The 13,826-nt window shown below is 41.1% G+C and overlaps 2 protein-coding genes across 7 annotated transcripts; both read right to left on the bottom strand.

Annotated features, from left to right (window-relative positions):
* Positions 1-86: 86 nt before the first annotated feature.
* LOC143481808 (mitochondrial fission factor-like) lies at positions 87-6,334 on the bottom strand. 4 transcript variants are annotated; one of them, XM_076979942.1, is made up of 8 exons: positions 6,209-6,333; positions 5,256-5,471; positions 5,021-5,136; positions 4,540-4,634; positions 3,692-3,871; positions 3,259-3,324; positions 2,860-2,935; positions 87-2,585 (listed from the first exon to the last, which is right to left on the bottom strand). In XM_076979942.1, the coding sequence occupies exons 2-8, from the start codon at positions 5,455-5,457 to the stop codon at positions 2,454-2,456; spliced, it is 867 nt and encodes a 288-aa protein (XP_076836057.1). In that variant the 5' UTR covers positions 5,458-5,471; positions 6,209-6,333; the 3' UTR covers positions 87-2,453. The 4 variants fall into 4 exon arrangements, with proteins under 4 accessions (XP_076836057.1, XP_076836059.1, XP_076836060.1 ...); XM_076979944.1 differs by lacking the exon at positions 3,259-3,324 and having other exon boundaries at positions 6,209-6,334; XM_076979945.1 differs by lacking the exon at positions 3,692-3,871 and having other exon boundaries at positions 6,209-6,334.
* Positions 6,335-6,416: 82 nt separating this feature from the next.
* On the bottom strand, positions 6,417-12,988 carry prrg3 (proline rich and Gla domain 3). Of its 3 annotated transcripts, none has more exons than XM_076979947.1 (4): positions 12,888-12,988; positions 11,842-11,887; positions 11,006-11,166; positions 6,417-10,777 (listed from the first exon to the last, which is right to left on the bottom strand). In XM_076979947.1, the coding sequence occupies exons 2-4, from the start codon at positions 11,849-11,851 to the stop codon at positions 10,229-10,231; spliced, it is 720 nt and encodes a 239-aa protein (XP_076836062.1). In that variant the 5' UTR covers positions 11,852-11,887; positions 12,888-12,988; the 3' UTR covers positions 6,417-10,228. The 3 variants fall into 3 exon arrangements, with proteins under 3 accessions (XP_076836062.1, XP_076836063.1, XP_076836061.1); XM_076979948.1 differs by having other exon boundaries at positions 11,842-11,882; positions 12,888-12,953; XM_076979946.1 differs by lacking the exon at positions 11,842-11,887 and having other exon boundaries at positions 12,888-12,947.
* Between the last annotated feature and the right edge of the window lie 838 nt (positions 12,989-13,826).

Genomic DNA, 13,826 nt, shown 5'->3' with positions numbered 1-13,826 from the left:
TTCTTGTTAAAAAGTTGACAGGAGAACGGATTACGATCAGGCAACGGATCCACATTCATTGTATGTCAGTTCAGTTGTCTGCCAAATGAAACCAGTACTGTGACACTAAATTTGTGGAATTACAAAAGTAGAAATATTTGTAAAAAGGAGTTTACTTTTTTTTTTAAGGAGTAGGCTATTGATTTGCTTTGAAGTTGCCTTCAAAAAATCTGACCCTCCTAATAATTGTTCATATTCTTTAATACCACTTTAGAAATACAGGACCAAAGAAATGTAAGAGTGTGATTGACATGTTCTGTTCCAGGACAAATATGACATGGATGTGTTTTATTACTTATACAAATATTTGTAAGCACTGAAAACATACCATGAGTGTTTCATCTTTATTTTGAAAGTCACTTCTTTCCATTCTAATACTTTAGTATAATACATTTCACCAACATCTAAAAAATACCTCTCATATATAGCGACTCAAAACAAAAATTAGGAGAATATTTTGGATAACCTTATGTAGTGCCTTGAATTTGTACGAACGTATATAGGTCCCCTTGCCTATGTTAAATTTAGAGATTCTAAAAGTCGCATCATATCTGAATACATGATGAGCCACAAATGTGTTTCACAACAAACATACACTTACGTTTAATTCAGGTGAAGACAAGAACAAAAATTTCATTCTTGTTGGTTAATAAGGAAGCAGTGTTGGTTTTTTTTGTATTTGGAGTAATGTCTTCAGTGAGGAAGTGATCAGTAAAAGGGGTCTTTGGCATGTAGTCTAAGAACCTGTGTTCTGTATTACCCAATACTGGTACTTGACATTTCCTGCATAACAATTCCAATCGGTTTAATATGTCATACATTTTCCAAGTTTTAGGGTTATTTTTTTCTATTATTTATTTATTAATGTTTTTATACTCATTCCAGCACAAATATACCAACCACTGTCAAAATGTGCCTCACGACCAGCTTTTAAAAATCTTAAATATAGAGTAACAAAAATAAAAACATGCTACTAGCATATTTCCAGTAATTTTGTAAGTCACCTCCAACTTTGTTTGGGCACAAAAATGGGACAATGGACCTGAGGTTTGCTGACTGATCTTTGGGTGGGCCCAGTGGCTGGAAGCACCATTTTAACTGCACTTGCAGTACGTTTTAGCAGCAGACTTCAAAATACAAGACTCAAGCACAAAGAATGTGGTTCTCACTAATAAAAGTCCCTTTTGCCATTTCAAAGCCTTCATCACAATGACACTAACCTTGACATTAGCTGCTACCACCTTAAATGATGGAGATCAGTATAAAGAATGTCATGGAGTCATGGATTGTACAGTATCTTTGCCTGAGGCCCACCTAAGGTTCAGTCATTGTGTTATTAATCTGGATGGTCTTGCTCAATTCGTTAATCAAAATGTTATGCAGAGCTTCAAAAGGTGAATGTGTTATAGTCCAGCTCAGGACAATCTAGTACCCAGGGGGAAGTGTCCGTCCCCCCCCCCCCATCTTCAACTCTCTACAGTTTCTGTCCCCGTTTGGGCCAGTGACGGCTCTTCTGTGGTGTGTAAGATCTGTCCCTTTCTCTGTGGTTCTTTTCAGTTTCGTTCTGCCTCCCCCAGGCAAGGAATGTCTCTTCATTTTCTTAGTATGTGTTTCATCACAGATTGTGTACTCTAGTTGCTGCTTGACAATGTTATTACTGTACAATCATGAATAATTTTAATTAAACTGTATTCTCTTTAATCAAATATATATTTTGTTTTACAAAATTCATCTCAGTTTTCCATTGCAATTTGACTTTTTTATTTGGTTTATACTCCTGAACACGTTCCAAATAACTTTTTTCCTTGATGAAATTTAATTTAATTTTTCAATAAATAAATATACTGAGCAATGACTGTCTCGCTTTAATGGACGCTTGGACGACAGGCATGCACCAACTTTAAAGAATCTAGGAAATATCGTCCTACTTTACAAGATTAAATAGCTAAGGTATTAAGATATATTACAAAAAGTGTCCAACAAGCCAAAATGGTAAAAAGGGGCAAATAAATAAAAGGAAAACATCATGCATTATGTTTAAAAGACAAAACTGGCAAGGTCTGGGGAGCGTACTATAGAACAAGAACACAACCATTGCCATCATGGCTTCTGAATAACAGATGCTTTGATATAACAACTATTTTAGAAATGATCAGATTTTGCCTACTGCATTTTTTGATACACCACCTTGTTTAATCCATGCTTATACAGTGGTTAGTGAAAAAAAGGCTTGCCATTATACAACATCTAATAGTCTCCTGCCTTGATTGTATCTCAATCACAGTGTGCAACCAAGCCCTATATCATGCCTTAACTAAGTGCATGGTTCAATAGGTGGTAATGGTCGTGTTATATTAGGGCGGGTTGAACAGACCATGGGGGGCATGGCTGGTCACCCGGAAAGCTCTGTGGGGTTATCTGCGTGTCCACAGCCAGCCGTTAAACAGGCACGCAGACAGTAGCAGGGAAAAGAGCACCAGTTCGGTCTGCCTGTGCTCTGCATTCTGTCTCTCCAGTGCCACTATTCGCCTGCCCATCTTCACCACCTGAGAGGCACAAGGAGAGGATTTACTGGAACATGCAGGATCGTCACGAAACATTTGGCGAGTTCATTCATTTAACCGTTTGCTTTTGTCAATTATCAATGTGGTGGAATGGAGCACCCTCTTCTGGTCACTTTGCGAATGACAAGACCAAAAATAAACTGTCCCCTTACCTTCCACCCACAGACTGACTATTGAACAATGCACATATATTAGATCTCGGGTCCAAAATAAAGACAGTCAAAAACCAAAGTTCTGGAGGGTTCTACGGACTGACCTGTCTTCGAAGCACGATGAATTCGACGGCGGTTCCAGACTCGCCCTCGGAACCGAGGCAGGACTCCTGCATGGAACTGTAGGATGAACACAGGGCAGCAAGGAGTAACTTGAGTGCAGATCAGAGTTCTACCACACCCACGTGCCTGCTAATCTTACACTTCCTCATCTCTTCAAACTCAACTCCCATTCATGATTAGCAGACAACATGAAGCAAAGCAAAACAGACATGAGCAGCATAACAGATGGGGAGGTGTCAGAACAAAGACAGCCATCAGGTTCCCATCTTCATCCACAACACTATTCTCTGGCCACTTAAATCCTCATAACATGAGAAAACATTACAAATTTGATAAGCAGCAAAACGGTACATTCATCAACATCAGAACATAACAGTCACCTTCTCTGGGCCCGGTCAGCGTGAACCTCGACTGGCAGAGGCGGAGTGCTCTCGTGGGAACAGAACCTTCCAACATAAGAGACAGAGACAGAGCCCACAGGAATGGACGTGCATTGGACTGGAATGGAACTATGATCTTTTTAGCTTCCCAAACATGGACCACATACTAGCTCTAGCGGGCAAGACAAGAGGAGAGCTGTGCATCCCTGCGTGTAGCTTGGGACCGCTTGCTAGCAGAAAAGCAAATACAGCTAATCCTGAAAGTGAGAAGCAGCGCAGGCAGAAGGTTAAGGAGGTGTTCAGATACCTCCAGTGAAACCAGACATGCAGAGTTAAAAACCAAAGGGTTGTGACTGAAGCAACAGCTTCAGGCCGACAGCAGAATTTTCCTTCAAGCAGGCGGGAGGGGTTAAGGGTTAGCGGGGTGCATCACCTGGAGGAGTATTTCTGAGTGACAGTCTGAAGGATTCTCTGCGAGGCCTGCTGGCCCAGCTGCCTGGCCACCTGTAGCATGCTGTGGGGGGACAGGAGGCTCTGTGGGAAGGCAGGTATCTCCAGGGGTGTGGTCAGGGCTGGGTCTGAGCACTCAGTGGAAGCCCTTCCAACACTGCGCCTACCATGGCCAAGTCAAGGGGGACCGGCAATGGCCAGAATAAACAAAAGGAGTACCACTGTTACTAACAGCAGCTGCAAAACACTTCACAAACTAACAGATGGGTGGGATTTCTTATGTTTGTGATTATGCTTTTTTTACAAGCTCCTGATAAGTTTATAATAAGTATGAAATAGAGGCAAATTGATCCAATCTCTTTATACAAAGGCAACTTTAAAATGGGACTGATGACAGATGGCCCACTTGTTCAGGTGTCTCGTTCAGGTGATGCCAAAGGCCCAAAATTGTACCAAAGATTTGTACAGTAACACATGGAACCCCCCCAATTTCCATGAAGTACTTGACTCTTAGACTCTAGCTAAGCAGCCTGCCCACTGGCTTGTGCATAAAAGGAGCCGTTTCAAATCTTCTACCAAAAATAGACCAAAAATTCTACCACTACAGCACATAGAAGCACTACTGTAGGAGAAATGTACAGACTCTGCATATGGCAAACATATACTGCTGTGAAGGCCATGACTGGTGTTCTATTCCTCGTGATATTTCCATTGTGTGGGCATAGACACTAGATCAACACCAGAATCTGACTAAAAACAGTTTCTGAAAATAATTCTTAAAATAGGTTCATTGCTCATTCGCCACAACTGCCTAATGTGCAGTGTACTCACTGAAAAGGGGAATGTGGTGTTTGCTTGGGCTGTGTGGGGGTTCCAGGGGGGGTCCTTCCAAATGCCTGGTCACTGTACGACCTGCGTAGCGGACTCTGTGGGCAACACGTCGGACTGTCACCACAAGGCATTCCTCACAACAATTGTAATGTCCAAAGTACACAGCCTAAAAACAACAGTTTGATGAAAGACCAAATATCTGTAGCTAAAGTGTATAAGGTAATAAAGTCTGAACAATGCAGCAGTCAGTGGAACACAGTGGATGAGTAAACAAATGTTGACAGCAAGCAAACATCAGCACTCGCAATCACACCCCACTTATCAGACACGAAAAACAAATCTTATTGTCTCTGGCCATTACTGCAATTAAATCACAAACCAAAAACAAAAGAATCTTTAATCTCTTGAATCCAGTCTCTGTGTGCCTGAATTAGGGCAGAGAGGGCAAAAGGACATTTGCTGAAGGCTGTGGTCAGATTACCTGAATCTCCCTATGCCAGGACCCATGTTGCATGAGCTGCAGGTCAGAGCTAGACGAGGCCTGGCCTGTGGATCTTTGTTTGGAGAAGAGAGGCCGTGGACTCAGGTCAGGAGCATCTATGATGAACAACATGTATGATAAACATATGTTGTAGTACCACGCCATCATTTGTTTTCTTTGTTTGCACGTATGTGTGTTTTGTTTTTACTTTTTTAAATGCCTGAGGATGACACACCTGTTAAAGCTAGTCTGTCAGGTACATGCATGCTGTACACAGGACGGAGATCCTCTGACGTTTGGTTCAGCTGGTCAGGCAGTACTCCAGGACCCACTCGCAGCCGCTCTGGTACCCTCATCCTCTGGCTGATTACTTCTGTGAAGGTCGGATCGCCACCACGCATCTGTGATGCTTCGTCCAAATGTACAAGAGCTGTCATGACCGTCCAACAGGCTGTGAATCGGAATCGATTATAAGTGATTATATGCAGCCCTGCATCAACCTTTTAAATACTGGACAGTGTACTTTGTAACTTTCGTGCGATTACAGGTATCACGGATTACAGTCTACCGGATTACAATCTACCGGATCAAAATATTAACTATAAAATATATTACGAGGTCGTAGAGTTAATGAGTCCAGCAACAAAGTTAGACGGGTAGCTAGCATTTTTACGAATTTGGTACTACTTATATACTACTTAAAATTTATATCCTGCGACGTTAAGCTGAATTATCTAGTTCGTTAGGTTGACAGAAAGAAAGGGCAATTATAGCTGGTTATATGCAGGTTAGGAAGCATATGACAGTCGTATTATTGACACAAGTAGCTATAGCTAAACATGTGAGTCAGGACTGAATATTTAGCCTAGACGTTCAAAATTAAAATAACTTAGTCCAGTTCACTGTGGGATCACACAGTGAGGAAGAAACATAAACCACAAGGCAGTATTTTAGTTACATTACAACTAAGCTAGATAGCTAGCCAGCACAACTAATTTGCCCTTTCTAAGTTAGCTAAGTAAACTAGCTACGCTAGTAAGTAGACGAGGCCAAACTGGACACAAACAAGACAAACTAGCTGAACAAACGCCAGAAGTTCGTATTAACTTATCTTAAGTGATGTTGAAATATGTATATGTTGCCTAGCTAACTGACACAAACACTTCTGCTTCCTGGGTAACAACAAACCTTCAGTTCAGGGTGATAACTTCCTCACATGAGAGGAGCCAGCTAGGCTACACGGGGAAAGGGAGGGTCCGCCTGACAAGCCTCCAGTTTATTGACGCTAAAATGACAACGAGAAGCAACAAAAACGGAAACTCCCAGTGTAAAATGACCACAGAGTATGGTTCACTGGTTTAATATTCGCGAAGGATACAGTGCTTTCACGAACAGCAAATTTGGCACTTGGAACACATTGTTATGACAGAAATGGGGGAACTGACAGGAGCAAATACATGTATTTTCAAACCACTTACCAAAGCAAGAATATCATAAATAACCATAGCTTTTTGTACACATAGGGTCTGTGACTTTGCCTTGGCACCAGTGTGGCTTGAAAGGAGAAAAACGGAATGATAGAATGGTTTTGGGGAAGACTACATCTTTTTGCTGGTTTTAAAGTCACCAAAATTGGTAAATAAAAATAAAAAAAACCCTTCTGGCATCGTGTTCGTCTTCATTTTCTTTGGCTGAGCTTCTTCATTGACCAGCTATAATGCTCTCATAAGTGTTTATGTGAGCAAGATAAATTCTTGTATTCTTGTTTTATAAAACAATATTCATGCAATATGGTTATCTAAATACATAGCATATAGCTGTGTAAAAATATGTCTATGGAATGGAAAATGATAAAATATGGTTATATATTTTTATACAAGTTCACATACACAAATGTACAATTTTATATTACATAAATACGTATTACAATTTCAACAGTGCTTATGTTGATTCCAAAAGTGTTTAAATAGGTGTAACCATCACATACAGATACAAGATATATAGAGCCTCATGTGGGTTGAAGCCTTAAAAAATATAACAAATTTGTATGGATGAAAAAACACATGCAATTAGATTGAGCAAAAATAAATAAATAAAACATATACATAAAGGTGTACATTGATTCTGCAACTACATACATAATCCATAACGTTTAACTTATAGTTATTAAGGAAAACCTGTGGCTTTGATGAAACCTTCTGGGAATGTAGGTGGGAAGAAACACACGTCTCATTCACCACCAAAAAGACAAACAATAAAAATAAAACCATGATGTGAGGTTAGAAGCCTATAGCACTTTAGTGAGAATCCATAACCCTTTTATTTCACTAGCGTTCCTTCAACGCTAAAGCAGGTGTCGTTTACTTCATTTTCAAAAGTAGGTTTCCGCTAATTACTCTTCCAACGACAAACGTTCCCCTAATCTTAAAGCAGCAGTTTCAGCCATCAACAGCATGGTCTCTAGGACATGGTCTCTAGCCGGTGATTGGTCCTTCAGTGTAAAGTTGTTTGGCAAGAGCATTATTTTTATTCATTTCAGCCTGGTAAGTCCAGAGTCTCAGGTGACATGAACCGTGACAGTAAAGCAGGACCAGCCCCTCCAAACAGGTGATTTAAGATTCACTCACACCTTCACAGCTTGAACACACATACACACGCATCACATGCCAACTTGTACATTTAGCATCCTTTTCTCATTATGGTCATTTGAAGCTTATATTGCGACGTAAAAAAAACCATACATATATTTTTGTCAAGTTGTTAAGCCACAGTCGTTGCTGTGTTCCGGTGTCATCATCCATCATCTTTGGACAAGTCTAACCCAGTTTCTCAGAGTTGTTAACCAGATTTGATGTCCATATCACACGAACTGCGTTAACCGCTGTTGTAGTATTTCACATGATTTTTCACGTCTTGTACACGTTAACACAATCTGATAATGAGAAAAGTGGCAAAATACAGCAGTTGTTTGTCGGCCCAGTTTTAGATAGTCCATAGGTCTTTAGTTGTATGCAAAACAAGTGACGCTTTAGTTTACCAAATTAACCAGTACAATAAATATCGTTCTAGAAACTCAGTGGTCTATAAGAGCTGCGTTGATGTAGTAAATGCTGATGCACAAATGTTTGCTCTTGCTGGGCGCGTTTCTCCCATCAATACTCATGGACAAGAAGTCCGCTCCGATTACAAGTCCCTGTTCTCAGTTTAGCCAGCTTGTTTGGGTAATTACCATACAATATATGCGCACACAGGGTGTTTTGGCGTCAAATGTTCAACACGCCTGGACTGACACTTATTTTTCATCATTCTAGAGTGAGTAGTTCGTGTCACTGGGTTTAATGCGTGTCCAAGCAAACACCTTGATTTAACCTATTTAACAGATTGTCTCGTACCTCACCTACCGGTAAAACGCAAATGCGCTCTAAATGTTAGTCAGTTAGGATGTTTACAACGGTACAAAAATACCAAAACGACTTCAATAAATAACAAAAATGTGTAAAAACCCAAGTCTATGTTGTCCTCAAAACCTGATGTTGGTACACATGCGAAAGAAAACGTTCAACGATTGCGAAATGGACTGCAAATATCCTGCAAACGCGTGGCAAGGCCAGACTGCTTGAAATGAACTTGGTATTTCACCACGAAGCACAATGCAGTGAGTGTGATCTTTGAATGACCTTTCACCTTCATGAACACCATTCGAGTCACTGGGATGGACTAACGTCTATACTTTTATTTTTATATGATTACAAATTGTGCAGAATCATTTTCGGGCTGTGTAATAAGTTTAGTGTTTGTCTTATGCAAAACTGCAGAACACCACTTGTGACTACAGTAATGACGTACTGTGATGTTATTCAGTACCACTCAAAAACAGCATTCTACGCGTCACCCCTTGACCCCTTCTCCTATTGGTTGGCAGTGATAGATTATTTACATATTTGCTGCAAAGGCGGCAGTTCATTGGCTTAAACCTGAGCTAAAAACACTGTTCAGGCGCGTGTTATGTACGGGCAGTTTAGCTGATTCGTGAAGACTCAGAGCCAAGAGTCACAGATAGTGTATGAGGAACATAATGTGAGGACAAGCAGCATTTGTACTACATTATAGCACCTGGTGAGGTCGAAAGCCACATAACGCTTTATACATGTTCACACAGTTTTATGCTATTATAAAAAAGTAACAAAAGCTGTAAACAGTCAGAGAGCAGAGAAAATAGTGAACGTGTGGATATGGGGCTGTTAGGGGTCTGGAATGTTATATTATCCAGTAATTGTGCTCTCAGTGGGTTTCTGTGTATGGAGCAGTCTTGCAAAGTGTTGCGTCTTGTAAAGTGTTGTATGAGCACAGTATTGGGAGTAAAATATAAAATTTGGTGCGTTCACTCACAGCAAGAAACTGCCGAGCAGACAGTCCGATAACTATTCTATTGATTGTGACATGTATTTAAGGCCTGAAACCAACTGTGTATTCATGCAGAGTGAGCAATAATGTGCTTAATAAAAGTGTGCAGCAAAACTACGTGCCTTTTCAAACCACGAGTATTTTCTACATGGCAGCACATTTTTGAAGTGCCTTTGCTGGCACACAGTTATCTCAAACAGCCCCTTTAGACATGTGTCGGAGATCTGTTTTATAAAATAGTTCAGATCACTCGCCTCTATAGGTAATTTTTTTTTGTCTAAGAGCTATATAGGCTAGCGTTTTGAAGATCTCCTTAGAACCCATACAATTTTCATCCTGCATACAGTAAACTGGAGAGTGAGCACACTTGTGTCACTTCTTTTCGCAGCTGTACCTTTCTCCTAAAAAAGGGGAAAGAGATTCATGAGTAGTACTGAGCATGGAGTGATGGGTCGAAGGGGCAGGAGGTTTTACAGTGCAACGCGCTGATGCCAGGGTTCAGGAAGAGTTCTAGAACAAGCATTAAGGAGTCCTAGCCCCAAAGCCCAAACCTTCCAAACATTCGACTTCAAGGACACAACTTCACGACAACAACCACATCTCTTAGTGCAGCTCACACGCTCCCATCAAGAATCTCGGCATCAGCCTGGGGCAATTCAAGAGGTCAAAAATGCACACTAGCACACTCTGGCCTGACAGACCCAAACTGTGATGAGCACTTGGGAATAAGGACGTCTTTTGATCAGTTCAATCCCGCGCCGGGCAGCAAGTGACCCTGTTTCACATCTTTCGCGTTGTGCACTTTCACTTTTCTTTAACAATCTCCTCGTACTTGGGCGGCGGGTCACTATAGGGGGTGGTGGTGGTCTCGTCACTACTGCTCTCCAAGTGGCCCGTCACCTCTTCATAGGAGGGAGGAGGCGTGGCCCCCGACAAACGTGACGCCACAGACATGGAGGACTCCTGGACGTAAAGGCTGCGGCTGTTTGGCGCATGCCCGCCATGCTGCAAGGAGTCTGGGTTCACGCCACTACCTCTTTCCCCACCGCTGACCACCACGCTGGGCCTCTCATTGGCATGGGAGCTCTCTGTGTGCGATGGGCTGTCACGGTGCACTAGGATTCTGGGAAGGCTGCGTGTGTTGCGGTTGGCCAGGTAGCGGTTCTGAGTGTAGGCCGGGCGGCGACGTGTGGCTTTCTGGAGCTGGCAGCGCCAGATGAGGAAGAGAGCGATGATGATGAGGAGGGCCACGCCCAGAAGAGGCACCACCATGTACACAGTGTCTGCACGCTCCGAGCGGGATTCATTATTGCTGGTCACCGTATAGACACTGCGTGTCTTCCAGAACTCCATCTAAAGAGAACATTGTATTTTGTATGTGATGTTGTCATTGATAATAATAGAACATTAATCACTGGAAAATGCTTTAGTGTTCTTTGACCAAAATATTTGACACTGGTATATTAAACTTGATATTCATACTGTCAAAATTAATCTACAGAAATGCATGTATCATCGCTCATATTTCATGAGACTTCATTACTCAAAACAATAAAAATGGAAGCAATCACCAGATCTTACTGTTTTTTCCTTGTTATCAAACACCTCATTAGCCTCCTCGAAGCTGCAGCTCTCTTCCACACACTCCCTCTCAATGTTTCCCGGCCAAATCTCCTCAATAAACCCATTAGCCCGCGGAAAGCGCTTGAGGAGAGAGTGTGCATCCTTCCCATTTAGGAATTCTATGATGGAGAGAGAGCATCAGATGGTGAGATGGATAGAGAGACCAGTAAAGTTGAGGGCAAAGGCGGTCAGAACATGGGAAAGGCAGGTGGAATTGTTGAGGTCTGTCAAAGCCTTGGAGACGGTGGGTTGGGTGTAGATTTTATATAACTCACAAAAAAAAACATTCCCTGTGTCACATTATTAGGAATGAAAACACTAGCCTTTCCATCCGCATTCCTAGTCTGACAGAATGTCATTCCTTTCTTCATGTCCCATATAAATATGTATGTGAACTATTTAACTACTCAAGTAAGTGTAGCACAGCATGAACGGAAGGTTAACGTGGCCGCACCACCCCAACACACCATCCATCTAACAGTGTTGACAGTGAGATTAAACACATTCTGTAAAAGCCAACGAGGCTTTAAAAAACAAACAAAACAAACTACCCTCCTTAATGTCAACTCTTGACAGAAACCTTAACCTACTTTTAAAGTATTTTGCATTTCAGTACTGAAACATATTCAAAATGTGTTCCGCCATGTGATCACTGAACTGAATCAGAAATGGGAAAAGGGTTTTTTAATGTTTTAAGTGGAGTGTGTGTATGTGTGTATACATACATTATCTGTATGATGTAGGTTGCATGCAACCATGCAAGGTGAGATGTTGATGCCATGCAAAGCTCTTACCCGCTGCCATGCTACCAATGGAGAACGTAGCCTAGGATATTCTGTACTGGGGGGAAAAACGTCAATTTAAAGAGTTGCATGCGTCATGCCTTATTGTGGTTTTCTACCTGTGCTTGTGTTCTAGTTACACATTACAAGAATAAAAATAAGATTTTTACTCCTAATGACCAAGGCTTTATGTGAATAAACATACTCTTGAACAAACATTCTCGGATTCTTTCTTTCACACATAAATATAGAACGAAATTGCGCTGTTCTCCTATGATCTACAATGTATTAATGTACCGTTTCAATATGAACATAATGTATTATTAGCATTTACTACAGACTAAAGTTTTTATTTATCGACTTATCTGTTAACGGATACCACCTTTTATAGACGTTTAACCACGTAAATATGCCGGAGGAGGGCGGGGGAGGATGTTTCCATAGAAACGAACCGGGGCAGACGTGTCGAAAGAGATGTGCGATCTAAATTTATATCACTCGAGCCTACTAGAGAATACAGTAGCGCTATTCTTGTGAGGACACGAGTCTTATTTGACAGTTTACCACTTGCGATTCCAGCTTTACGATAGAGACGGACAATAGAAGATGTCTATCGCGTTGCAGTCTCTTGTCTTAGATCAAATAGGTTACAGTAAGGACTGAGCTAAGAATCGAAACGTGCGGTGTTGTTATTTGCTTCTGAACATTTCCATAAATAACGTGCGAGGCTATTGATTACACATGTCGTCAGTGTGCCCAAGGCAGAATGTTTAAAAAGAGGCGCAATTCGCCATGTCTGACACATCTTTAAATGCCATCTTGCTACCATAAAGATTAATAAAATATTCATTAAGACACGCACGCAGCCTAAGAAGTAGACTCAGAAAACTCCTGGGCTGAGCGGAATAGGCTTCTATCTTATTTAGTATAAATGACTGAGTTAGTTTCATTTCTTTGCTTTGCTTATTTCAGCCATCAACAGAAAACAAACAGAAGGCTACACGTGTAGCTGGCATCTGTAACTTACGGGGATACACGTAGGAAAAATAAAGCCATACCTTCCGCGCCGTTAGGGTTGCGGAGCCATTCCATTCCTGCTTCCACCGAGGGAGCGCCCACATGAGTCACACACCACGTCTGACAGAGATCTGGGTCCACCAATAAAAACTACCACTTTCCTCTGCTTGTCCAATCAAATCTTTTTTGATTATTTTGGACGCTTAAAGTCAAGCCTCTGGAATGAAAAATATATATATATATACATCTTGGGTACTGTAGTCTACGAACATATAATAAATTTGCACTTTGGCGTAATTTCAGAAAACAGATAAACAATATTTACATGGCATCTTTGCTACTTTTTCCAGCTATAATGTAACGGACAACACAATATCCTATTTTTATTATACGGAGGGTAAGGTATCGGGGTCTCATCCCATGCCACACCTTATGTTAAAAGACTACATTTCCCTGCATTCAGTCTTCTTCAACTAATCTGATTTATTAGGTCACTGATGAATCTTATCTGTATGTGACGTACAGTGTGGGTTTTGTTGGGGTAGTGTTGTTATTCTACTGGATGAACCTAGAATTATGAAAAGAGATTCTGGGCATAATATTCAGAGTAAAACTATGAAAATCTCTATATTATGTACCATGTAACAAAACCAAAACAAGAACATATGTACAGTGAAAATGCCCAATAAACAAACGAAGACCCTCTGTATTACTGGACACATTATGCATTCCATCAAGTTATCAATAAAAACCTAAAAACAGAAATCTGAGAGAATGCACAAAAAAATTGGTTATTTTGCACCTTTTTGTGTTGTGCACAGATGCAGTATAACTAAGAACAGCAGGGCTATCCTGTGACCTGACATCAGAGGGGACAGCCAAATCTTTTAACCTCTGACATCCTCCACTATCCTCTATTAGACCTGATATGCCTAAAATCCAGACAGACATGGAACAGGCCCTCCCTGGACAAGCTGATT

The sequence above is a fragment of the Brachyhypopomus gauderio genome, chromosome 18, assembly GCF_052324685.1.
Source record: "Brachyhypopomus gauderio isolate BG-103 chromosome 18, BGAUD_0.2, whole genome shotgun sequence".
NCBI lineage: Eukaryota > Metazoa > Chordata > Actinopteri > Gymnotiformes > Hypopomidae > Brachyhypopomus > Brachyhypopomus gauderio.
Note: the sequence above shows the minus strand (reverse complement) of the source record. Positions and strands in the feature narration are given on the sequence as shown.

Bases quoted from the DNA above. Each gene is read 5' to 3' on its own strand.
- LOC143481808 (XM_076979942.1), bottom strand. From the start codon at position 5,457: ATGACAGCTCTTGTACATTTGGACGAAGCATCACAGATGCGTGGTGGC. The intron at 5,137-5,255 runs GTGTGTCATCCT...TGTTCATCATAG, and splicing joins TGACAGACTAGCTTTAACAG to ATGCTCCTGACCTGAGTCCA. The intron at 3,872-4,539 runs GTGAGTACACTG...TGGCCATGGTAG, and splicing joins ACACCACATTCCCCTTTTCA to GCGCAGTGTTGGAAGGGCTT.
- prrg3 (XM_076979946.1), bottom strand. From the start codon at position 12,921: ATGGAATGGCTCCGCAACCCTAACGGCGCGGAAG. The intron at 11,167-12,887 runs GTATGGCTTTAT...TCTCCATCATAG, and splicing joins CAACCCTAACGGCGCGGAAG to AATTCCTAAATGGGAAGGAT. The intron at 10,778-11,005 runs GTAAGATCTGGT...TGTTCTCTTTAG, and splicing joins TTGATAACAAGGAAAAAACA to ATGGAGTTCTGGAAGACACG.